Source organism: Chlorocebus sabaeus, chromosome 27 (genome assembly GCF_047675955.1).
Source record: "Chlorocebus sabaeus isolate Y175 chromosome 27, mChlSab1.0.hap1, whole genome shotgun sequence".
Taxonomy (NCBI): domain Eukaryota; kingdom Metazoa; phylum Chordata; class Mammalia; order Primates; family Cercopithecidae; genus Chlorocebus; species Chlorocebus sabaeus.
In genome coordinates, this window is record NC_132930.1 from 2,851,514 (window position 1) to 2,878,898 (window position 27,385).

The 27,385-nt window shown below is 38.0% G+C and overlaps 1 protein-coding gene across 3 annotated transcripts in view; it reads right to left on the reverse strand.

The window, feature by feature from the left end:
- Positions 1-924: 924 nt before the first annotated feature.
- Positions 925-27,385, reverse strand: part of ATP10D (ATPase phospholipid transporting 10D (putative)) — a 110,108-nt gene continuing 83,647 nt past the window's right edge. For all 3 annotated transcript variants that reach the window (XM_073012422.1, XM_073012423.1, XM_008017477.3), the window contains 8 exons: positions 24,375-24,684; positions 21,767-21,843; positions 20,996-21,121; positions 17,342-17,542; positions 13,783-13,863; positions 12,192-12,296; positions 7,121-7,308; positions 925-3,292 (listed from right to left, as the gene is read on the reverse strand). In XM_073012422.1, coding sequence (XP_072868523.1) covers positions 2,962-3,292; positions 7,121-7,308; positions 12,192-12,296; positions 13,783-13,863; positions 17,342-17,542; positions 20,996-21,121; positions 21,767-21,843; positions 24,375-24,684 — 1,419 coding nt within the window. In that variant the 3' untranslated portion in view covers positions 925-2,961. The remainder of the gene's footprint in view (positions 3,293-7,120; positions 7,309-12,191; positions 12,297-13,782; positions 13,864-17,341; positions 17,543-20,995; positions 21,122-21,766; positions 21,844-24,374; positions 24,685-27,385) is intronic.

Here is a 27,385-nt window from a genome sequence, read left to right on the forward strand (position 1 = left end):
CCCTACTAACCTCCACCAGCAAGCTGGACTGCCTCAGCATTCCAAATAGATACTACGTGCAATGTTATACATGTATTTTTGTATCTTTTCTATGTGTAAACATATTTGAAATTCAAAAAGTTGTTTTAGCAATTTCTATATTATTCATTTCCTGTCCTGCAGTCTGTATAAACCTAAGGAGAGTGTGAAATCTAGCAACTGAATTGCGGTCACAATGTTGTGAAAGTTCAAGAACGTTTGTCAGTTTTGTTGTAGGTACATATTCAATGTATCAACTTTTGGCCTCGCTCAACTTAGGCTCAGTGAAATACACGTATTATACTTAGTTTAAATAATTCTTAATACAACTAAAATGGTCTAATCACCTTTTTTTATGGATATGGGTGGCAAGTTCTAAGAAATTGTTTCTGTCTCTCTAACAGCATGCTGGCAGCCTGTTTACCCATCACAGTTCACCTCGCTTATCTCTCACTCTCACAGGTTCATGCTCTTTCATTTTGGAGGATCAGTGGCTCCTTGACTGGTCTGAAATTAGAGGTTGCTAATAGTCTCACAGTACCCATTGAGTGTCCAGTGGGAACTTTCGTCCTGGTAAGGGCACACAGATCTTTAATGTCTAGAGTACATTTTGGGAACCCAATACAATTATTTTATAAATCCTTTGTATAAGATTATATCCCAAAATGTATACTATTAATCAATTTTCTTATCTACTGACAGCAATGATATAATACTTGGTCCCCCCCAAATTTGGTGAAATACACTGGACACCAGATCGCATCAGCTTGGGTAACTTTATGTAAAAGAGTTATTGACTTGTAAACGTGACCCTTTGAAAGCTTCATACAGATCCCAGCCTCTTTAGGTTAAGGTCTAAATGTGTTTTAGAATTCAAAATTTTCCAAATTTTAAAAGGAAATACAGTTTAGCACTCAGTAATGAAATAATATATTTGTAGCAAAGTATATGAATGATTACATTAAGTACATAAATAGCTTTACATTTGTTCAGGGCATAGAATTTAGGCCTAATTTATAAAAATATTTCAGTTTTCAGAGGTTTGGAGGTTTTGGAATTGTGGATACAAGATTGTGACCCTATCACATTAGCACTCAGTATTTTCCTCTATTCATAGGTACAGATAATTCAATTCTGAAAATTGATCTTTTTCCTTAGTGTTTTTGGCTCATTCTTTGTCCTTAGATGCTAACCTTTTTATTTACAAGTGAACATACCTCTAAATTATTGTTTATCAGGAGACAACAATCTCAGGGAATGAATGCCAACTGCTGCGAGGATAATAAATGATATGACATCAGTGATTTTCCATATAAGGCAAAAGCAATATTCTGGTAAAAGGCATGCTTTGTGACTTTCCTTCTAAGTTCTGGTACTAATTACAGTTGGATTTGGCAAATGTTTATAAGAGTGATGATGATTTTTCAGTATACATTATTTATGAAATAGTTTATTTATAAAAACTATGAAATAGTTTATTTATAAAAAGCAGAAAGCAACTTCCATTAACTATGTGAGATTTTGAAAGTTCTAGAAATCAGCTTATGTAAAAGACTATTTGCAAGAGAAACAGAAGGCTACAAAAATGTTAGACCAAAATAGTAGGCAGAAGGTAGAAAACTAAACCCTGAGAATAACAGTCATTAAGAAGACCTTGATGCAGACGTTGCATATGAGCATGGAGATTCAGGAAGGAAATTCTGGATGATTGGTGGCTGACAACTTTCAAATATAATAAATAGAGAAAGGATTTCAAAAGAACTTCAACAGGAATATATGATTTTATAGTAGCACCTGGCCTTACTTAGCGTAAAGTAGTTTGTTTGTTACAACTAAAGCCGGCATACATGATTTGCAATAGCAGTAAACTTGCTATAGACATTCCTGTCCTCAAATGTATTTTAAAACCAAATTTTTCTAAGAACCTCATAGAAACCTCCAGAGAATAACCTGTATTAGTTTCAGTTTATATCTCATATTTTAGAGGCTCCAACACCTGAAAAGTCTCAGGGTATTGTAAAAACTATGAACCTTCAAGTGGCCTCTGGAAGATTGTTTTGAAATTGATTGTATCACTTCGATCAGGCTATTGTCAGTTTTAAAATACAGGAAATTGCCCAATGGGCTGTTTGTCTGCCTGATCTATGGCTTCAGTTTCCTAACTGACAACATCTATACAGAGGCAGATCTCATAAAAGGTCTTCTCTTGATTGGAACCTGAGAGAGGAATGCATTCCTGGTCCCTGATGAAACCCTAGAATCCCTCTTTCCCCTTTCCAATGAAGGCTCCACCTCAGGAAATCACTGAAATGAGCAGAGAGAAATGCCTACATCTTCAGTCAGAAGACCTAAAGCATCTTCCCACAGAAAATAAAAAGCTATTCATAGACACTAATTGTATTTTAAGCAGTATAATTATACCCTATTTTAGGTACCTTGTTTAAAAGGCTCTTGGGATTTTACTTGTAAATTAACCATCTACGTTTTTTCCGTATTTCCTCCGAGTCCTAACCAATTCATTAAAAACTACTTTTTTCTCAATAAAAAAATTCAGATTGGAGCCTGATCATTTAAAGCATTTCTCTAGAATATAAGATCTCCTAGTAAAATAAATATATCTCAAATGACTCCCCTTGAAAATATTTGAATTTCTAAGAGAATGAAAATGCTTTTACAAAATCCAAAAAGTTTTACAAAAGCATTTGGTTCTGAATTAAATATTTCACTTCCTTACACTCTGTCTAGGTCAAACTCTAGCCCTCTATTACAAATGTATATACAAACATACAATAATGGTCATCATGTCAGCTCTTCCAAGCCTAGTAAAATGCTCATGTCCCTTATGGAAAAACTAGTCATTCTTGCTTGGAGAGATATCTCTTCAAAATCCCTCTTCCAACCTTGAAAGAATACTTGCAACTCCAAGGAGGGTGTCTAGCTTTCTTAATCTTTGCAGGGTCCAGCCATCTCAAAGGCCTTAGTTTCAGAGTAGCCTTGATCTAAAGCAGTTTCACACAGAGATAAGTTTCCTTGCTCAATAGCACAGGAAGTTGCTGAGTTCATTGCAAATACAGTAGAAGGGCCAGGCATGGGTCTTCTTCCTGACTTGTCAGCTGATTGGTTAGCATAGTTTGATGTCACTTGATTCATCTTTCCAGCCCCTCTCCACTTCTTGAGAGCTTCAGTCCTCTCCTCTGGAGTTAGTCTGTCAAAGTGCTTAGCTCTCAGAATTGGAGATGGAAACAGGGATCCCTGAAGAACTCTGTATACAAACCTAGGTGACAAGAAACATCATTAGAATTAAATTCACCTCAAATGCATTACGGAAAACCCCCCAAATACTAACCAATTAAAAAAGTAAAAGCGTCTGGTGGCCACTTGGCTCCTGAAATAAAGGGGGAGGGTAACTGAACCCTAATATAAAATGGAGATAAAACAATATTAAATAAATTAATATTTGTAAAGCACTTAGAAAACAGTAATTGTCATATGTTTATTAAAAAACAAAAATAAATAACATCTATAAAAGTAGAGATATAAATAGTTGCTACATAGGCTTAATGTTAGGTTAAATGAGACAATACATACAAAGCAGGCAGAGTGTTGACACACAGTAAGTGTTAAAAATGCTATTTGTATCAGTTTCCTATGGCTATTGTAACAAAGTACCACAAACGTGTCCCTTCCTAGACTAAACTGGCAGTGTTTCTTCTGGTATATTCTCAAAAGTCTTGTGACTCTCCTATGTATGTCACTGGGATTTATGCCACTAGATAAGAGGTACCACCACAGATCTTTCCTGTATAACCTCATTTCTTTTTCTGGTTACTACTACAATGGTTGAGGAGATCTAGGAATCACATAACTAATCTCTTCAGCACTAGCAGAAGGGTTGTCCAGCTATGCTCTCAAACTTCTCTCCAGAGCATACTCCTAACAGTCAATCTCCTAACTTTAGCAACTTTTGCAATCTGGATAGCCTGAGAATTTCCTAAACCAAGTTCCTTGTGGCTTAGCAGTTTTCCCTTCAGTATCTTTCCTCTCACATTTTACTATAAGCAGTAAATCAGGACACACCTTCAATACTTCGCTTAGGAACCTCCTCAGTCAAATATCCAACTTCACTGCTTACAAATTCTGCTTTCTATATTACTGTAGAACACAATTTAGCTAATTTTCCTGCCAGTATTCGAAAGATCCACTTCCCTCAAATTCCCAAAGCATGTTCCTCATTTTCTTCTGAGTCCTCATCAGTGTACTTGAAAATTCATATTTCTAGCAACTTTCTGTGTATGATGATATATGTATTCTCTACATCTGATGATACAGGCTTTCTCTGACTTCTTCATTTTCTTCTGAAACCTCACCAGCAGTAACTTAATTTTTCAGTAATGCAGGATTGTTTTCATATTATAAAAGCAATTAATGTAATTTACTACACTAACAGTATAAAAAAAGAAAATCTTATCTCAATTAATACAAAAATTTATATTTTTTTAAATGTGAAAATAAGGAATAGAATGGAACTTCTTTAATCTGGTTAATGGTATAGTCATAAAATTCTATATAAAACATCATAATTAATAGGGAAATATGGAAACCTTTCCTTCTGGGATCAGAAACAAGACAAGTTTCCCCAGCCAGGTCAATAAGAAAAATCAAGTGCTTACATATTGGAAAGAAAGAAACACAATGGTCATTATTTGCTAATGGCATTACTGTATATGTAGAAAATCCAAAATAAAATATTGGAACTAATAAGTAAATGTAGCTATCAAGATCACTGATTACAACTTTAATGTCCATATTTCTACCAAGAGCCTGGGTAAGTTAGTCTAAGAGGATTTTTCTATTATGTGCCTCAAAATTCTCCCCGCCTCTGCCCATTATCCAATTTCAAAGCCACTTCCATAGTTTTCTGCATTTGTTATAGCAGAAACCTATTCTGGGTACCCAAATCTGTATCAGTTTCCTATGACTGCTATACCATATTATTACAAACTTGGTAGCTTAGAATTACAAAAATTATTCTCTCAATGTTTTCAAGGCAAAAAATATGAAATTAGCTTCACTGGGCCAAAATCAAGGTATTGGAGAGGGCGTGCTCCCTCTGGACCCTCTAGAAGAGCATCTATTCCTTGCCTCTTCCAGCTTCTGGTGGCTTATGACATTTCTTGGCTTGTGGCTAAGGAATCCATGATCCCATAGGCATAGTGCCTTCTCCTCTTCTGTGTCAAATCTCCCTCTGCCTCTTTTCTTATAAGGACACTTGTGGTTACATTTAGGATCCACCTGGATAATTCAGAGTAATCTCTTTGTCTCAAGATCCATAATGTAATCATTTATGCAAAGTTCTTTTCTTGCCACATAAGATAAAATTTACAGGTTACAGAGATTAGGACATGGAAATCTTTTAGGGAGTCATTTTTTTAGTATACCACAAAAATACTAGAACTATACTGTTAAAGGCCCAGAATTTTTAAAGCCAAAACCTTAAAGTAATTGTTTTTTCAGAAATTCTATAAGTTCGTCTTGTCAGTTTTTAATCTGGAAGCTGGCAATAGCAGTGAGCACTATAGAAGTATCTTAGTTTCACAGTGATATTGTTATATATAAGTACCATTGAGTAACTCAGATGGGTTTTCTTATGCATTTCTAGAAGAGACATTCATCAGCAACAAAGGATTGTGTCCGTTGTGCCGTATGATACAGTTACAGATTAGAGCAGGCAAACTCTTTCTGTAAAGGGTTGGATAGTAATATTTTAGGCATTGCAAGCCAGACAAACTTTGTTGAAACTATTCAGTTCTGCTGTTGTATTGCAAAAGAAGCCATAGATCATATGTAAATGAGTATGGCTTTATTTACAAAATCAGACAGTAGGCCAAATTTGGCCTGTTTGCCACAGTTTGTTGACGCTGTTATAGAATAACATGAACTCACCACTATGACTCTCATTTATGTTTAAAAAAGGAGAACAACTATTTGTTGTATTCTTTTCAGCTAAACAGATGTTGTGAAACTGCAGAGACAATGAGTTCTGAGTTCCAAGAATCTATCTATATATTAAAAACCCATGTATTCTTCTTAGTCATTTCCATCCCATACAATATTATAAATCAGATTAAACTAGAATTGGGGGAATAACTGAACTCAGATAAGGGAGGAAAGTTGAAAAGTATTCAGTGTTTATAGACTGTAGTAGGGACTGCTACTTGTCCCTCAATACCCATTCTCCCTTTCTTCCTTTTAGAAACTCCAAGATTTTAGCCACTTAGTTACAATGTACATATGTAGGTTCATGCCACTACAAGAAAAACAAACAAACAAACAAACAAAAATACAAAAACAAAGCTGCTTGCCCTCTACTTTCCCATTCCTGTATACAGGGGCAAGCAGGGTTGGGGATCAGCTCAGGAGTCATCTTCAGTCATGCAGATGAGGGCTGCTATTGTTGGAATTCCCTCCAAAACTCATGTTGAAATTTAGCGGCTGTTTTTACAATATTAAGAGATAGGACCTTTAAGAGGTGATAAGGCAGAGCCCTCATGAGTGAGATTAATGCCATTATAAAAGGGCGAGTTCGATCCCCTTTTGCCTCTTTGCCCTTCCACCATCTGAAGGTGCAGTGTTCAAGGTGCCATCTTGGAGTCGGAATCATCAAATCTTCTGGTGGCTTGATGTTAGACTTTTCAGCCTCCAAAACTGTGAACCAATAAATTTCTGTTTATAAGTTACCTGTGGTATTCCACTGTGGCAGCATGAAATGGACCCAGACAAGGGGCTGACCATTGGGAGATAGCAAAGTAAAAAGAAAGAGGAAAGGATCTAGGTCCTTAGATAATTCTGTGAAGCAAATCTACCCTATCCCTGTAAACTGTCAACCAGATAAACTTTTTCATGAGAGATAAATCAATCTCTCGGTTTGCTTAAGCCACTTATGTTCTCTGATAAAACAGTTAAAACCAATATTTTAACTAGGACACAAATTGACTTTCTCACTACTAAACAGGGTGGCCTGCCAACCATTCTTAGTAGTTACTTGAAGGATTCCTAGCCTATGATTCCATTTATTCTCTCAATGATAAAATAAATACCATACCTGGGCAGAAGAGCAATGCATGTTGTGAGGATACAAACTAAATAGAATACTGGATCCAGCATGTGCTCCTGCATAATCCAGTAGGGGTTGGATGGTGGGTTGCAAGTTACACACATGGCTCCAAAAACTATGGCAAATAAAAAATAAGACAAGATGCTACCAGTGATGACCAGCATGTGAATCCAAGTCTGTAAGACAAGACGAACAGAGGAAATGAATGCTCTCTCACTGATACGGTATTGCCACCTGGACAAATCTGCTCCATTAAAGAGACAACACATCTAAGCACTGGATGAATGGTGTAACAAACCTTAACAAACAAAATATAAGATATCAGAGAGATGGGAGTATCTTTTGTGAATGAGTTACCTCACTGTTTGAATTCTGTAAAACTAACTCAAATGCCAAAAGGGAATTCTGTGGACTAGTTTATTCTATACTATCCATGCACCAAGAGGTGTCTGGATTTTCTCCTTAATTTTTTTCATATAGTTACTCATTGGTCTGTTTCCTTATTAATGTAATACCTTAACCCAGTGAACCTCAAACTTAAGCCATTCAAATAGGTGTTAGACAGTACTGTTGCTCATGAATACTGTCATTCTGCTCCCTGAGTAAGCATTCAGATGGATGATATTTCCACACTCCCTTGAAATTAAGCATGGCCATATGTCTTGCTTTGACTAATAAAATGTGATTACAAGGGGTATATAAAACTTTCAGATTAGAAGCATGTAAGAGTGGTCTGCAGTTTTCCATGCTGTCTCCTTCCTTCCATACTGACCAAGAAGTTCTCTCAGAGGACAGTTGCTTCTAGAGCTGTCTGGACTATCAGCCAACTTTATATGAGCAAGAAATAAATGTCTGCGTGTCATACCACAGCCTAGCTACTTTCATATTCATGTATATCTTGCAATATGATTTTTCTTAACATTGGCTCACTAATTAAGTAACTTTATCTAGAAAGAAAAGTACAATGAGATATCATCCCACAGACACTGGTTAGGATGTGGAGACAAGGGAACCCCTGTACATTGTTGATGGGAATGTAAATTAGTACAACCACTATGGAGAACAGTTTGGAGGTTCCTCAAAAAACTAAAAATTGAGCTACTGTATGATCCAGCAATCCCACTGCTGGTTGTACACCCAAAAGAAAGGAAATCAGTATATCAAAGAGATATCTGCACTCCTATGTTTGCTGAAGCACTGTTTATAATAGCCAAGATTTGGAAGCAACCTAAGTGTTCATCAACAGATGAATGGATAAAGAAACTGTGGTATATCTACATGATGGAGTACTATTCAGCCGTTAAAAAGAATGCAATTCTATCACTTACAACAACATGGATGGAACTAGAGGTCATTACGTTAAATGAAATAAGCCAGGCACAGAAAGACAAATACTGCATATTCTCACTTATTTGTGGGATCTAAAAATCAAATCAATTGAACTCAGGGACATAGAGAGTAGAAGGATGGTTATCAGAGCCTGGGAAGGGTAGTGGAGGTATCAGGGGAGGTGGGGATGGTTAATGGGTACAAAAGAAAAATAGAAAGGATGACTAAGACCCACTATTTGATAGCATAATGGGATGACTATAGTCAATAATAATTGTATATTTTAAAATAAAGGATCTATTTGGATTGTTTGTAACTCAAAGGATAAATTCTTGAAGGGATGGATATCCCATTCTCCATGATGTGCTTATTTCACATTGCATCCCTGTATCAAAATACCTCATGTACATCATAAATATATACAGCTACTATGCACCCGCAAAAATTTTAGAAATATAAAAAGAAATTTAAATTAAAAAATGAAGAAAAGTGTATGCCTACTTTAAATGTATGAGGTCGGTGCAAAAATAATTGCGTTTCTTTGGCACCAACTTCATAATATTAACATTCTCTGTTATAAAAGAGCTGAGTCTGGGGTTTGATTAATCTTTATTATAAAGAGAAATTAGCAAGAATTACTGTGATAAAACATAATAGCATCAAATGAGATATCTCTCTGATATAATCAGAAGTATGTAGTATTTAGTGTTATTTAGTGCAGTATGCAGTATTACCTAAAATCATGGTGTGTACTATTGCTAGCACATATCATACTTTTTAGGGAAACACTGCTTTTATTAATCTCTTTTATTTTCTAGGGCTATAATTTTCAAATAAGTTAGATTTTCTTCTTTTCTCTCCTAATCTTGCAAGGTATTTCCCCATGGCAGATATCTTCACAAGAGTCACACAGACTGCTTATTTTTTAATAAAATGTACAAACGAATAGAAAAATGTTAGCTAACTCCTGGATTAAGATCTTCATCCTGCTAAAACAGTAATTCTTTTTTTTTTTTTTTCTTTCTCAAATGTCTTTGCTTCTATTTGAGCCATATTGCTCCAGTTTTTTATCTCTTACAACATGCTTTGGCCAGGTGCAGTGGCTCACGCCTGTAATCTCAGCACTTTGGGAGGCTGAGACGGGTGGATCAGGCGATCGAGACCATCCTGGCTAACATGATGAAACCCCGTCTCTACTAAAAATGCAAAAACAAAATTAGCCAGGCTTGGGGGCAGGCACCTGTAGTCCCAGCTACTCGGGAGTCTGAGGCAGGAGAATAGAATGAACCCGGGAGGTGGAGCTTGCAGTGAGCCGAGATCACGCCACTGCACTCCAGCCTGGGCTATAGAGCAAGACTCCCTCTCAACAACAACAACAACAACAACAACAAAACATGCTTTTGGCAAGTGAGATAGAGACTTCATAGAGTTTATACATTTAAGTGAATTGATACAAAGAAGTGAAAGTCAAAGAATACTGGGTAAAAACCAACAAGGGAAGTGGGAGGTGGCAATGAGATGGTGAATAAGAGCATGAAGGGAAAGAGTTTGATACTTTCAGAATGGCTGACTTTTATTGACAAGAGATCTGCAGGGCCAGGATTTCTAGCCATGCATCCTCCAGCATAAGAAACAATTCTTGAATGATGCATCCTTTCAATAGCAGTCTCTGTTCATCTTTGACTCTAGCTTTCACTCCCCTTCTTGGTGAGGACACCCAACATTGTGTGCAGCCTTGGCAAAATATTCCTCCCATAGTCAAAGCCTGTGACTGAAGCTAGGGAAATAGGATTCTATCACAATATAATAGACTTGGAGCACAACGGGGCAAGAGCAGAAAGAAAATGAATGGAGCCAGTTCAGACCAGAGGACCATCCTGACAAGTCTGTCCATTAGTTTCTGCTCTGTACATCTCCAGAGTCACTCTGGTTTCTCAGACATTTTTGCTTTTCTTTATTTTGTTCTATCATGGTTCTTCATTATATATTTTTAATAATTTTTCTATTTGCTCAGGTTATTCAGATGATGTTGCTCATAATCAGTGAATCCAGACTGATACACTTTATATGTTAAATCCTCTGGAACACTAATAAATGTCAGAACCTTTGGCATTTTCTCAGGTGGCCACCAAAAGTACCAATGCAATGGCTTAAAAATTGAATAGGTATAAAAACAATCCCAAATATTTCAGTTCTAGAATTTCCTTTACTCTACCCATCTGGTATTTGCAGATATTAACCTTTTACTACATTTTAGCTTGTAAGATTTTGTTATAGATTATAAGCAAAGCAAATAATGTCCAAAATAATCAGCCCTACTTTAGAAATTGTTATAAATAATTTTGTAATATAACTGCATATATTTTAAACTATAACCTTATTCAGCTATTTCCTATTTAAAATTCATATATTATCAGGACGGTAAACATAACCCCAAAACTGACTATTTAATCATTTATTTATTCATTCAAATATTTTTTGAGCACCTGCTGTGTGCCAGTCTTGTCCTTAACACTGTATGCAGTGGTGAACAAAATAGGCATGAACCCTGCCCTCACAGAGAGCATAGTCTAATGTGGAAGATAAACATGAATAAGGTAATCACATTTTTTTTTGTTTGTTTTTAGAGACAAGGTTTCTTTCTGTTTCCCAAGCTGGAGTGCAGTGGCATGATCATAGCTTACTGCAGAGCTCACTGTTGGGCTCAAGTGAGCCTCCTCCTCAGTCTCCCAAGTAGCTAAGACTGCTGGCATGTGCCATGACACACAGTTAGTTTTGTTATTTTTTGTGGAGACAGGGTCTCATTATGTTGCCTAGGCTGGTCTTGAATTTTTAGCTTCATGTGATCCTCCCTCCTCAGCCTCCCAAAGCTCTGGAATTGCAGGTGTGAGTTACTGCACTTGGCCTCAGATAATCACATAATTAAATAAATAATTATAAATTATGATTAGAGTTATGAGTAAAAGAAAGAGAATGCTATCAGAGAATGGGTGGTTAGGGAAAGGCTGTGGGGAAAATTATATTTTTGATGAAATCTAAATAACATATAAGTTGGGTAAAGTGCAGGGATGCAAAAGGGAATGAAAATTACCTCCATTAAAAGATAAGTTAAGTGCCAAGATCCTGACGTGGTAATCAGTTCAATGTATTGAAGAAACTGAAAGAGGGATAAGATGGTTCCAGCCCATGAATATGTGGAAATGAGGTTGGAGAGAGAAGTACAGCATCACTGCACCATTTTAGGGCTTTCATATTTTATTCCAAGTACAATGGGAAACCACTGAAGGGTTTTACCCAAAGGGGAGCCAAAAAAAGATTTTTTTTTTTTTTTGTTTTTTTATGAGGAAGGCATAAAATCATCCCTAAAGTCATTGTACCAGGATTATGATACAACACCTTTTTTCCATTTTCACTGAAAGTAATCAGCTTGGTCTTGAAGAATGAAGGTTAAGTATCCCTCCAGTCTGTCTCACATCTCCATGAACCCTCCACCACTGATACTATCAAAGGGAGCAAGGCAGGTGTTTTCCACTTTCCCCAGCTACACATCAATCTCAGCATAATGGCATTCAGTGATCACCCAGAGTAGCTGTGATCACCCTTCTCCCATAGATTCATTACTCTTCTCATTACCACTTATCTTCAGGGTCACTGCTAATAGAAGACATATCCCCAAGACATATTAGCATAAAAGATTTTAGGCTACTTCAGAGGTGAGAAAACCACTCACCAAACTCTTGCTTTCAATGATCAGATGGAGGAGAATGATGAACAGAGCAGCTGTGTTCAGGGGGTTTCCAAATGCAAAGATGTCAATATCTGAGCCCTGGTAGGTCTAGAAAGAGAGGACATTAGATGATCCTGGATAGTTGTGCAACTTGGTGTGGGTAACATCACTTTATCTACAATTCAACCAAGGCTTGAGTCCCTTCTACAAGGTCCCTATGAACTGGCCATTTGAAATAAACTTGAACATTTTCACAAGTAAGAGACTGACTCTCTCCCAGACAGGGCATCTAATCTTCAATTTTTTTCACCTGGAATTCCTCTTTATTCTGAATTATAATTGATCCTCCTGGAACCTTTTACTCACACTGCTAGCTTTTTAAGGTATAGAGAAATTTGTTCTATTTAACAGAGCTACAAATCTTTGAGGCAGCTATTATGACTATCTTTCTGAGGAAAATATACCCTCCTTTCCTATATGTCTTCAAGTCCTTAAACTATTCCTCTGATGACACAATTTTCTCATGTTTCACCATCATCTTCATTCTCTTCTGAATATACTTCAGACTGTCTTGTTTATATTTCTCCTGAAGTGCAGTATAGCTAGAAAACTCTAGCAAGGCTAATTCAAATGATTTTATTTGAATAAAGAATAAAAATTGTTAATTTAGAAATGATAATCTTTTTCATTCTTAATACTGTGCTTCTATTGACACCACCCATGATAGAGGTGTTTTCTTTAGGAGAGGGGTATATGTGGATGAGCAGCTATACAATGCTGCTTTGTGCTTGGTGTTAGCCTAAATTTTTTAAAATTAGAGTTTATATATTCTTTGCTTTGTTACATTTCTTCCATTCTTTACCTGTAAAACAGATTTTATAGTTTTAGAGACACTACTTATAGAATCTTAAATTTAATGCTCTGAATATCATTCGAGTAGAATTAGCCCAGCACTCACTAATAAAAGCTGTCATATTCTGGCATTTCCTCTCCGATTTCTTTTAGACAGGGTCTCAGTCGGTTATCTAGGCTGGAGTGCAGTGGCACGATCACAGTTCACTGAGTTCACTGCAGCCTAGACCTCTGGGGCTCAAGCGATCCTCCAACCTCAGCCTCCCAAATAGCTGGGGCCATAGGTCCACACCACTACACTCACCTAATTTTTAAATTTTTTGTAGAGACGGTGGCCTCACTGTGTTGCACAGGTTGGTTTCAAACTCCTCAACTCAAGCAATCCACCTGCCTTGGCCTCCCAAAATGCTGAGATTACAGGTTGAGCCACTGTACCCAGCCTGTCTGATTTTTGACTAATCTAATTATATAGCCAGACATCCAATTTTGTTCAAGTCATTGATAAAAATTTTTAAGCAGTACAGGGTTAACAAGAGGCCTAAGAGGACTCAAACTAGGTATGTCTATCTAAATTTAATCCATTACCTAACATATAGTTTTGGGAAGATTATACTTTAGTCAGTTTATAATCAACTTGATTATATGAGCAATCTGCCCTCCTTTATGCTGATATTGGTGGCATAGTACAAAGAAGCATTAATGATTCATTAATAACAAATATACTGAGTGAACAAAGACTCACAAAATAAGGCACAAAGAAGCAGACCAGGCTTTGATAAAAAGCATCCAATAAGGTGATCCAGAAGGTACGGGGTAAGTATGCCTAGAAATGAAGCAGATAACGGGGAGGGAGTAAGATTAACAAGGGTCCAAGAAAAGAAACAACACAAGCCAGTACTTACATTTGTTTCTCTGAGAGAAAGCTTCATTTCTTCAGGTGGTGTTTGTCAACAGAGGTAAAGATAAGGGTAACTGAATGTGATGGGTTCACAAGTAAACATGATGAAAAAAATCCTTGAAGGAATGTTTATTCAACTCATGTTGCCTTTATTACAGGATAAATTTTAAATCTAGCTGAAATACAGCCAGTAGTACTAACTTCTCCTTTCCTACCGATCAGAAAGTACTGTTCCAAAACTTCTCCAACTCTATCCATTCCTCTTTCTCTAAATTACTCCTTTCATTCCAATTCACTATCAACTGTCTCTATGAATGGCTGGATAGCCATCTAACCACCCTCTTTGCTTCCTCCCCTATTCTCAATCCAATCTTCCCAAATCAGCCAGATGGTCTTAAACCCATTTCCCATTTAGAAAAAAAAAGGCAGCTTGCTGCCCTTTTTTCCAATTTCTTAAGGCAAATTGGAAATGGACTTAAAAAAATGTAAACTAGGTTATGTCATCTCTCTAATTAATCAAATTGACTCCTTCCACTCCCTCCAATGACTTCCCACTGCATTTCCAACACAATCTAAGTTTCTTCTCATGACCTATAAGGTCCTACCTGGTTTGCTCACTGAATAGTTCTCCAGGTTACTTCTTGCCATTTTGATTCTGCAATATGGACCTTCATTCTTTTCCTCAAATGTGCCAGATGCATTCTTTTCTCAGGGATTTACCTGTGCTGTTCTCTCTGCCAGGAATTCTTGTCCTGGACCTCCTACATGAGCAGTTCCTTATTACTTGTATCCTAGCTCAAATATCTCTTCCTCATACAGGCACACCAAGCCAGTCTAAAAGTTGTGCCCACTCAGGCGCTTACTACCATGGAAACCTGAGAAGTATCTCATCACCATCAGGAATAATTATATCTGTTTAATAAATTTTCTAGTTTTGTCAGTGGAATGCAAACATCATAGAGTAGAACGCTGACTCTTTTATTCAAGTGACTAAAACAGTGTCTTGTACATACCAGGTGCCCAACAAATATTTATCAGGTTAATAAACTATTTGTATACAAGTTTTCATGTAGTAAACTTCTTCCTACACAAATCTTAGAGAAAAAAAGAAAACATAAGAGACAAAAAAAAAAAAAAAAAAAAAAAAGAAAAGAAAAAAATAGTCAAATGATTGAAAATGACTTTTCAAACAAGAGCCAACTCTGAGGTTGGATTCTGGGGCTGTGTGAAGGATTCTGAGGCTGCATTCAGATCCAGCAGGAAAGAGTGCTATCATTTATTAGTGATATCTGCCATGAACAAAATTGGAAAACCATGTGTCACATCCCCAAGCTAGTCTTTTCCTAACATGTTCTCAGTCTTGTTTTCCTCCAAATGCAGAGGCTGAAGCTTCCTTGAAAATGTTACACTGTCTCTTAAAGAACAAAACTTATATACAAATTCTCCATATATGTTCTTCCATTCTTTAAAATAATATACTTGGAATTTTTACATCTATGCCTTTTTATCCCTTCGTCCTCTGGAAAATCAAAGCAATGAAGATTCATTGCTTCCAGTCCACTTTTCTCTATATCTTCTTCTATTATTTCCTCATTGGATATGAGGGATATTCTGCCTACCTTTCTTTATCCAAATGTCCATACAATCTCGGCAGAACCCCAATCCAATGGTGGAAGAGAATGTGCCAGAGACAAAGGGGCAAGCAAAATGCCACTGGACAAGAGAGAACCACTTAGAGATAAGTTAAAATATAACTTCATGCATCTGGGGAAATAGAGGTTGCTCAAAGAACCTAGAGTAAAACGAAAGAAATACAATTTTCCACGGTCACATGAGGAATAGGGCTTACAAAAGTAAAGAGAGAAGGATCATGATTAAGATAAATGAGAGGCTGGAGGGATTAACTCACGGGGTCCACTGGAAACTGAAAGGGGAAAGTCTGGACATGAAGCCAAAGCCAGAAAAAAAAAAAAAAAGACTGTGTGGGTGACGAGACATGGGGGTGAGGCTTCGTGGAAGGGAAGCTTCTGATTGCAGACTTCCAGACTCATCTTTAGAGGAGAGAGATTCTGTAGCCCTGGAGAGAATATTTAATGACACTGAACACAGGAAAACGATCCAAGCATAAAACATAATTTTGTTGGAGGCCAAGTTCAAAGAAAGCACAAATTTTAGAAGGTAAAGTAAATGAAATCAGTTACCTTTTATCAGTAGCTACATGCTGGGAAAATCTGCCTACCACGATCATGTTTTATATAACTGGCCAGTTAACTAGAACAATGTGTACAAAGGATTGGTGAAAGGATTCAACAACAGGAAACAATGATCTCATTTATCTCAAGGATAAGGACCAATAACAATCTTTAGTCCATACAAACGGGCTTTTAAAATACGGGCTATAAAAACTTTGATTGAAAATCTCCCTCAACCCTCCTTTCCTCAATGGATTTGGAATTTCAGTTATGCCTGGGGAGTGGGACAAGCTTCACTGACATCAATCACATGTTCTTGTATCCTGGCTTGAACTTGAAGTCAGACTGGACTCCTTTAGGAAAACCCATGTAGTTCCTTGGTCTGAATGGATTGGATGATATTAAAGGATTATAAGGACCCCTTCTTTCCTGAAAGCTGAATCTGTGATTTCTCTGTCGGTTGTTCTAGGTAGTGTAAGGACACTAAATGACTCTCCATTCCAGAAAGGCATTTTAAGTCAGAATAGTTAGACTGATGAAAATAAATGCATTATTTTAAATTCGGGATTTCCTCAAATTTCTGGTTAATTCCGGAAGGTAAAAATGACAACATTGAGAGTTTACTATGGCTGGAAACTGTACCTGTATTATCTTCCTTAATCCTCACATCATTCCCATAAAGAACCTGCCGCACAGGCAAGTTAAAAAATTTACCAACGTCACATACCACAGAACCAGAATTTAAACTGAGAGTAAACATAACCTATTCTTTCTAACATATACCGAACCACTTTTTAGTGGTGGGATTTCTTGAAAAATTACTTAACCCCTTCGAGGTTCAGATTCTTCATCTTAGAATGGGACCAACACTAGGTTCTGTCTCAATGTGTTTTCATGAAGATAAATCAGACAGGCGATGTTAAGTAGTTAGCACAATAGATGGCAATGGGGTTTAGTAAATGTTAGATATTATTGGTTGTAAGATCAAACTTTAGATTTCTTCTTATAAGTACATAAGGCCCTTCATAGATTAATCTGTATTTACCTCAAGGGCAAGTAAGTTAATATCTGCCACATGAGTAGAGATCTTTCAAAACAATCAGATATTTCAAACAGTTCTGAGTGGACTGCAATATTTGGCTAATTAAGAAAACACACTGGCTTTTACAATGGATATGGATCCATCCAAGCACTCTTGCTTTAACACCTACCTCTGATTTCTGACCACTTTTGTAAAGTTCAGGCAGTTGCATGAGGGTCTCTGCAGACACGTCTTTCTCCAAAACACCGTAAATGACGGGAGGGGCAGATGTGAAGAGGAGGTTGAAGAAGATCAAAACCCAGTAATCAGTCATAGATGTTCCTGAAAATCCACAAAAGAACTGGTACCAGAAAAGGAGGTTCACATAGGCCTAGAGATACAAAGAAGGACATTCAGATCTTAGAATCAGTAATGGGTGCTATGATTACACATTCCAAATGCTGCCATTTTGAGCTGGGTGACCTCAGCCTCTCTGCAGTTTTCTTATATAAGAGAGGACCACAATTTACCTTGCAGCTTTTTTTGGTAAATATTTTACTAAAGTGTGCACATGTATGTACACACACACACACAGACACACACACACACACCCCACCTATTATGTGGTGCTAGCTCTGTTCTAAGTGCTTTGTGAATAATTCATTTAATCATCATAACAACTTGGGAATTAGATTGTTGTTCCCATTTTACAGATCAGGAAACTGAGTGTAATTAACTGAATGTTTGTATCCTCCCAAAATGTATATGAAATCCTCTTGAAACAAAACTCCCTCTATCTAAGTCCAATGTCCTTTCCTGTAGTCTGCCCTGCTTGAGAGCGCAGAGCACTATCCCCACTGTGACAATGTTAGGAGGTGGTACCTTTGGGAGGTGATTAGGCCATGACATCGGAGGCCTCATGACTGGAATCAGTTTCTTTATAAAAGAGACCCCAGTAAGCTCTCATCATCTCATCTCTTTTTATGTAAGGATATAATGAGAAATCTACAATCCGGAAGAAAACCCGCACCAGAACCTGACCATTCTAGTACCCTCATCTGGATTTCCAGCCTCCAGAATGGTGGGGAAGAAATGTTGTTTACAAGCCACCTGTCTGTGGTACTTTGTTACAGCAGCCTGAACTAAGATACTGAGGCACAGAGAGACTAAGAAACTTGCCCAAAGCCATGTGGCTAGTAAGTAGCAGAACCAGTATTCAAATTGAAGGATTCAACACTAGATGAAGAGAGTCTAGCCCAGTGCCTGGCACAGACATGGAGCAGGCACAGCACAAACATCCATTTTCTTGCCTTCTGGGTTGATAAATGCATAGTGGTGAAATGGAATGGTGCCAGCAGAGTGGTCAACCATCCCACTTTTCTTGGGACTGAGGGGTTTCCCAGGCTTTGGGATTCCCAGTGCTAAAACCGGAACACTCTCAGGGAAACCAGGATAGTTGGTGACCCTAGAGGCCAGGCACAGGGATTCTACATGGTTTCTTGCAGTATTTTGTCTCAGACAAACTAAGTTCACTACAAAAAGCTCTGTGCTCTCAAGCAGGGCAGGCCACAGGAAAGGACATTGGACTTAGAGGGAGTTTTGTTTCAAGGCTGGGGGATACTTCCAGTTGATTCTTTGCCTTTAGGTCATTTCCCTAACCTCCCTGAATTATTATTTCCTGCTCTGTAAAATGAGAATTATACTACCTTAGGGCTTAGTATTAAGATCAAGTTAGAAAATGGTCATCATCAGCCAGATGCAGTGGCTTATGCCTGTAATTCCAGCACTCTGGGAGGCCAAGGCGGGCAGATCACTTGGAGACCATCCTGGCCAACATGGTGAAATACTATCTCTACAAAAAAAAACTCCAGATATTAGCTAAGTATGGTGTGGCATGCCTTTAGTCCCAGCTTCTCAGGAGGCTGAGGTTGCAGGATAGCTTGAACACGGGAGGCAGAGGTTGCAGTGAGCTGAGATCATGCCACTGCACTCCACTCTGAGGGACAGAATGAGATCCTGTCTCAAAAATCAAACACACAAACAAGAAAGTAGTCATGATCTGTAAAATGTCTTATTAAACAAAATATTGTCATCATAGATACACTAGAACCTCAGGACAAGGGCCACAATCCCTAGAATAGATTTTCAATTTCCTGATCTCTTGACCTCGTGATCTACCTGCCTCAGCCTCCCAAAGTGCTGGGATCACAGGCGTGAACCAACGTACCTAGCCAGAATAGATTTTCTTAGTCTAGTGTCTACGGACATGGATCATGCCCAGTTTCTAAAAATGTATGGTTTGTGGTTTGGGACACTATTCTGGGGGAATGAATCCATAGTCTTCATTGGGACCTCAAAGGTTGTCCAACATCCAAGAACCATGGTCTCAGAAAGATAAGCTGCTCTAATGGCTTCTGGTCCAAGCCCTTTGCATAGCATATAAAATATGCATTGTTTAGCTAGGTAAATAACAGATATCAGTTAAGTCTGGAGATTATCAGTATGAATGGCCACTCAAGGATTATGGAGCAGGAAGACCACCGAGGTCCTGATTCTCTCTACTAATGAACACTCCCTCTCTTCGAGAGTGTATAGCATCTCCTCCTAATACTAGTATTTGTTTACTGTTGGATTCAATCTGGAGTTAAAAGGAGGTGAGGAGGTGAATGGATATTGCCACAATTGGGGAGAAGGTGAACAAATGCAAAGGTTTAAAATAAAAACTTGGGAGAGGGGCTCCTCTTTAAAAGCCATTGGCCACTAAGTTCTGGAATTGTAAATTACAAGCTGCAGTTTTCCCCAGAAGCACATACTCAGGCAGAGATTTTATACGTTTCAAATATTTTCCTAAAGTATCTGAGTTTTACTAAACTTTGACTAACTGCACTAATTCTAATTAGTAAAGTCTTGAGCGATTCCTGAAAAGTGTATTGTGCTGCAGGAAAAAAAAATATTCCTACTGATGGACATACACACTCACGCACACAGAGTTCTAAATTACACATTTGGGATCTCCTAAAAATGACTTTTTTTTCCTGAAAATGGTATTTTAATAGAGTGATATCAACCCATGTCTACTACTAACATACTACATATGGACTTTAAAAACTAAGAGTGAATTTGGCCTAAAATTCATGATATTTACATAATTACCCCACTTAGAAGATACTTACATCTGATTACGTATGATTTTATAAAAAGAGGAAAATGAAATTTAAATAGCAAGCTGAAGATTAGAGGCCTGGATTTCTAATCAAATTCTGCCCTTTTATGGAATTAAATAATCAAAATATAATTCCTTTATCGTTAAATAACTACTGAGCACAAATACATTTTATAGGTTGGCTAGAGAATTCTTGCATCTGTGAGCAACAGCCAGCTACATGCTAAGACATACTAGGTTTTCATCTGTATCTGTGTCTTTACTATAATACACGGGGCATTAATATGGAAGAGTTGATATTTTTTGATATTTCCAGTAAAACAGATGCAAACCTTTTCATTCTCTACTGACAGATAGCGTTAAACATTTCATAATTCTTTTGTCACAGCCTTTTTTTAATGGAAGGTTAAAAACTGGATTTTAAATGAAACAGACAGGACTTAATTTAAATGCACAGGGAGTAGAAAATGTTAGCAGATGGACAAGCCTGGCAATTTGCTGTCAGCAGCTGAAACAGCACATTCCAGCTTAGTCCTGATAAGACAGCAAGACTGGTCCTGGCTGTTCCCAATACATCAATAAGGAAAGTGAGTTTAGCATAGGACACTTCCCCTTCATTCCTGATGCAACAGGCTTGGAAGGCATGAAGGGAAAAGGCACAAATTCTCTGGGGTTACATACCACATTCTTATAGAAAAAATAGAGAATCATGTTGGAAAGCCGTGTATAACACCAGTGTCCGTGGACAAGAAGGAGCTTGCTGAGATGTTTGAACTGAGAAACGGCAAAGTCACTGGCCATCACAGCCTGCAGATGCAATGGGGAGAGAATGCCATCCTGAATGATCAAACATGTTAGAACAGACACAGCACAATTCTTGGGGAACTCATATTCTACCTTCTCATATTCTCATATTCTACCTTCTTCTGACAGCATTTGTTCCATACATGAATGAAAATCATTTTTTGGATTACGAGCTTTTATCTGAATTTTGTGCCTAAAATACCATCCCACACACACAACCACATATACATATACACACGTGCACACAAATAGGACACTCCCACTTCCTTCCTTCTCCTCTCATACCCTCTTCTTTCCCTTTTTTTTCCTCCCTCACCTGCCTCAAGATCTTTAGGTCCTTCATTCAAATCCTTAGTAGCTTCTTCAGAGTCAGAATTTACGCAGCTATTGCAGGACTAAAACATATATTCCTATGATTTAGGTAAGCTCTATTTTTAACAGGTAAATTATACAGCTAAAATTATCCAGGAAATGCCATAATACTCACCTAGTAAAAAAATCAGTGAATGGATAGATAAACTTCCTGTCTCCCACTCCTCAGCTAGCCACACACAGCCTCTCTCTGCCACAGAGAATTTACCGTGGAGAATGCTGCCTTTGGATGGGCAGGTCAAGGCCACAGAACTTGGGTGCACAATATCCACTTACCTGCATGCCTTCTTGACCTGAGACTCCTATTCCAATGTCTGCCACTTGTATCATGCTAACATCATTGGCACCATCACCTTCATGAGGCAGAAAAAAAGGACAGAAACATATGAGGAGTAAAGAAAGGGTGTAAATGTTGCAAATCGATAGGAGCAGCTCAAGTGAACAAATAAATCCTTCAAAGTTCATCCCTTTCTCCAAGTTTCCTGGAAGTAAGTTAAACAGAAATGAAGTGTCATCCCACTGCCATCAGGAAGAATTCCAAACTCAACACTGCTTTAAACTGCTTCACGCTACCTACCCAGACTGATCTTGTTTTTCATGTCACTCATGCTACCTTCCATTCTCCAGATACACCCTTCTCCCTGTAGCCATGCACGTGATAACACTGTCCTTATCACCCGCAGCTCACTTTGCTGGATTTCAATTTTTCTTGCTCTCAGCTTAATAATTGCTATATATAATGTATGATATAAATTATAAGTATTATATATAATTCATATAAATATAATTATAATGTAATAAATTATAATTATGTTATATATAATTATAAATCCAGGAGTTTTTGCTTCAGAAACATCTGGATCCATAAGCTTGAATAATTCATTTATTTGTTTATTCAACAAGATAACTGAACAAAATTCCACCCTAATCCTGAAACTTTACTGCAGCAATCTGAAAAGTGATGCTATCTTTTCACCTAAGTTGTTAATAGGATATGATGGAAACCCAGGAGTTTTACTGGCTACATCACCACCCTGGGGGGAAAGTTACCTGAGACTGGAAGCAGTCCAGAGGGAAAACAGACATTGAAAGAGAGCGCTGATAGGCCAAGTCTTCAGCTTAACACTGGAGTCTCTGAGATCTTAATCTCATACTACAATTCTCTTCAGTTATACTCATTCTTTGGTGTCAAGGCTTTAATATCCACTAGACTCTTTTTTTTTTCTTTTCTTTCTTTTTTTTTTTGGGACAGAATCTTGCTCTGTCACCCAGGCTGGAATGCAGTGGCACAATCTCAGCTCACTGCAACCTCTGCCTCCCGGGTTCAAGTCATTCTTTGCCTCAGCCTCCCTAGTAGCTGGGATTACAGGCTCCCACCACCATGCCTGGCCAAGTTTCGTATTTGTAGTAGAGGTGGGGTTTCACCATGTTGGCCAGGCTGGTCTTGAACTCCTGACCTCAAGTGATCCACCCACCTCGGCTTCCCAAAGTGCTGGGATTACAGGTGTGAGCCACTGTACCCAGCCTGATATCCACTAGACTTCTGATTCTCAAATTCACATCTCTAGCCAATTTCTTATTCCTAAATTCCAGACTTTTATTCTCGCTTCACACCAATATCACTGCTTAGACATTTAATGGCCTTTTCAAACTTCACATGAGTAAGACCCAATTCCCAATTTCCCCTGCCTCTATCTCAGTAAATGGCAACTCTGTTCTTTCTGTTCTTAGACATAACTTTGGCATTCCCTTTGACAACTCTTTCTCTCATATAACATATCCAATATGCCAGCAAATGTCACTGGGTCTTTTTTTAGACCATGCCCGTTATCTGACCACGTCCCAACCCTTCCTTGGCTCCCAGCTGTGCCCAAGCCGCCATCATCTCTTGCTGAATTGTCAGAATTGATTTCGTATGTCTCTGCAGTCCAACAATTACTCTGACAGAACAGCCAACATGATCATTTTCAATTTAAGGCAAATCATGTCCCACTTCTGCTGAAAATCCTTCAATGGCTCCCTAATTTTACAATGTCCTCTAAGACCCTGTGTGATCTGGCCCCCTGCCGCTTCTCTGACCTTTAATAACCTGCACAAAACTCCTCCCTTTGCTTAATCAGCTTTGTCCTCAAACACACCAAACATGGTTCCCCTCATGGCTTTCATCCAGGAATGTTCTTCCCCGTGTCTCCCATGGCCCCTTTATGATTTCCTTCATGTCTCTGCTCCCAGTCAACCTTAGCAGTGAGACCTTCTTGGAAAATCGTGCTGAAAAGAGCAGCCCCAGCCTATCTCCAGTGCTCTACATCTCCTTAGTCCACTTTATTTTTTCAATAGTACTATTTTTCAATATCACTATCTGATACCTTACAGATTTATGCTTTGTTTTACTGTATGCCTTCCTACTAGATGTAAGTTCCTTGTAAAAAGGTACTTTGTCCATTTTATATACTCTTGTATCTCCATTCCTTAGAAAAATGCCTGGTACAAAGAAGGCACTTGATAAATATTTGTGGAATGGATAAATGAATTGTCATGTCCTTGAATTTAGCTTTCCTGAAGGTAGAACACATGAATTTTTCAGTTCTGTGATTCAGTTTATTACTCGGCTTAAGCTTGTTGATTTGGGGGTCTGACACTAAACTAAGAAGTCTGGACTATTTTATTGTTTACCATGTCACATCCCTGCTACCTGGTTCACAGAAGGTGCTCAAATAGGCGATAGAGGAAGGTGCTCAAACAGGTGATGGGAAGGAGTGAATGTGGTAGAGAGAAAGGGAGGAGGAAAATGGAAGGAGCACTGGGAGAGGAAAGAGACAGAAGGATCGGTGTCTGGTGTGGTGTGAAAAGAAGAAGTGCAGGACTTGGATTCATCCTCACTCACCAATGGCGAGGGTCATCACCCGGAGATGGCTGCGGACCAATTTCACCACTTCACTTTTCTGCAGAGGTGTGGCTCGGCAGCAGACCACAGTTTGACACCAAGATGTCAGTTCCAGGAACTGCTTTTGTAGACTTTCTTGCAGAGCAAACTCCAGAGTCTTCCCAGTGATAATGAGTCCAGCTCGTAACCCGGAGTCCTGGGGGACAGGAGGCTGATGTAAATCTACACTTAATGACACTTGCTCTGGCAGGGCTTGAGTTTTCTTCTGAAGTTCTTTTAAAATTGTGCTCATCAGCATCCCACAGGCATCCTTGAAACAAGAGGCAAAGGTGGTTAGCCTCCAGGCTCCCTGGGTGCCAGAACCAGTTACATTTTTTGATTGTCATTTTTTAACAATTGCTGAATCAAGAAAACCTCAAATAATGAATAACTGATTATTTTCAAAGATTTTACGAGTCTTCCACAGAGAGTTCTGTGTGTATGTGGGGATGGGTTAAAAGGAGGGGGAACATCTCACCCCCAACTGTATTTCTTATAAAGAAATAGCTGTGAAATTTCTTCATGTGTGCAATTTGCCTTCTTGAACAGTGAATCCCAAGAGTCCTCTGGTCTCATTCTGCCAATTATTAGCTGCTTGACCCTGGGCAAACTATGTAACTTCTCTAAGCCTTAACTTTCTCATTAAAAATATGCAAATATTATTTCCATCATAATGTTGTTGTGAGGCTTAAGCAAAAGAATACATGCAAAACTCCTAGTGTAAGGCGTGACACATGGCAGACATTTGAAATAGTAATTATTGTTTATATCTTCTTTTGGATTCAATGTATTCATTCACTCACTAAGTATTTAATGAGAAACTATACATTAGAAAACATTCTATGAGCTGGACCTACACCAACAAACATGAAAATTCCTGCCCTCATGGCGCTTGCATGCTGGCCAGGATGTTCTCGGTGGTACTTATCACATCTCATTTGTATACATCCTCACTCCATACTAGTTAGGAAGTTCCTTAAAGGCAGGTATCACTTTTAATTTACTTTTGAAGCCTTCATGAGGCTTAAAAGAGGACCACATCAGGTACTCAGTAAACATTCATTGAATGAATTCTACTCAAGAAGATGAACAATAAGCTTATCCAGAAATTCTTGTGTCAAGTGACCACTAAGATAGATTCCAAATCCAGGAGCAGTGAATTTAAGTTTAGTTTATACACTAAGTCTGAAATAGTTGATTTGTGAAAGAGCTGTCATTCAGAGCTTGTTCGCTGTGATTTTCAATGCTGTTTCATCAAGCATTTCTCAACCTACAACAAAATAAGAAAAGCAAGGAAGAAGTAGATATGGATATATGTGTACGAAACAGCACAAAAACTATAAACACTCTTGTGGAGTGTTCATAGGGCTCTATTTTAGGAATGAATTTGATCTCATACACCTCCAAAGCCCTTAAGGAAAAGTATACAGAGATGAATCAGATATGCTCATACAGCTCATTACATCATAGTAAAAATTATTTTTAAAATCCTTCCGGAGTTTGGTTAAATTAAAAAGGCACATTTATAAAGTAACATGCCTCACAGTCATTGAAAACATTAACATCGGATTATGTGTAAGGTGTTTGTAATTGAAAGAATACAGCTGCAATACCATACAACAATATAAATATGGTCTTTGTGGCATCAATATGCTTCCAGTATACAGAATACAGTCTGTGTGGATATTCTCCAAAATATAATTTTAAATGGTAGTTTTATGATTATAAATTGATTATAAAGGTTTTTGTACTCTTCTATTTATTTGAGTATGTGTTTAGGTTTTACGAATTAACCATTTTTTCATTATAAAAATAACAGAAGTACATACACACACACAGCTAATCTTCATTATCTGTGGAGTCCACGTTTGTCATTTCGCCTGCGTGATAAAATTTATCTGTAATTTCACAATACTTGAGGTGGTTTTGTGGTCACATGTCACAGAGTGACATTTGAGTGTCACATGCAAAGAGTGACATTTAAGTCACGTGATATGCCCATTCCCAGCTGAAGCTGAACACCATGATGCCTTCTTTTGCCAGTTCTCAAACTGTAGCAAAGTCTTCTTTTCATGGGCTATTTAGTGGCACATTTTTTGCATCTTTCTACTTTTTGTCAGTGATTTTGCTGTTTAAAATGACTTCCGGCCGGGCGCGGTGGCTCAAGCCTGTAATCCCAGCACTTTGGGAGGCCGAGACGGGCGGATCACAAGGTCAGGAGATCGAGACCATCCTGGCTAACACGGTGAAACCCCGTCTCTACTGAAAAATACAAAAAAACTAGCCGGGCGAGGTGGCGGGCGCCTGTAGTCCCAGCTACTCAGGAGGCTGAGACAGGAGAATGGCGGGAACACGGGAGGCGGAGCTTGCAGTGAGCTGAGATCCGGCCACTGCACTCCAGCCTGGGCGACAGAGCGAGACTCCGTCTCAAAAAAAAAAAAAAAAAAAAAAAAAAAAAAAAAGGCTTCCAATCATGGTGCTGCAGTGTTTCCAAGCAAAAAGGGCTGTGATGTGTCTTATCGGGGGAACTTTCCCATGTTAGATAAGCTTTGTTTGGGTATAAGTTACAGTGTTGTTGGCAATGCATTTAACGTTAATGAATCATTAATATGCATATGAAATAAGGTACATTTCAGAAGAAACAAGGTCACATATTGATTGTTGACAGTATATTGTAATTAGAGTAAGCTAACTTTGTATCTCCTCTAAAAGCAGTGGTCAGTGTTTACTAATTCAGAGCTCTAGGCAACTACATAAACCATAACTCTACAAATAAGGAGAATCAACTGTATATATGTAATATGTGATATATAATTAGAAAATATACTGAAATAGGAATCAGAAAATTTAAAGTTTAGTAATCAGATGTACTTAGAGAAATCACAAGCATTTGGAGTCTCAAGTTATAAAACAGATAATTTATTTTATATGTCTATTTGTTGTAATTGTCAAATGAGATCAGGTATGGAAAG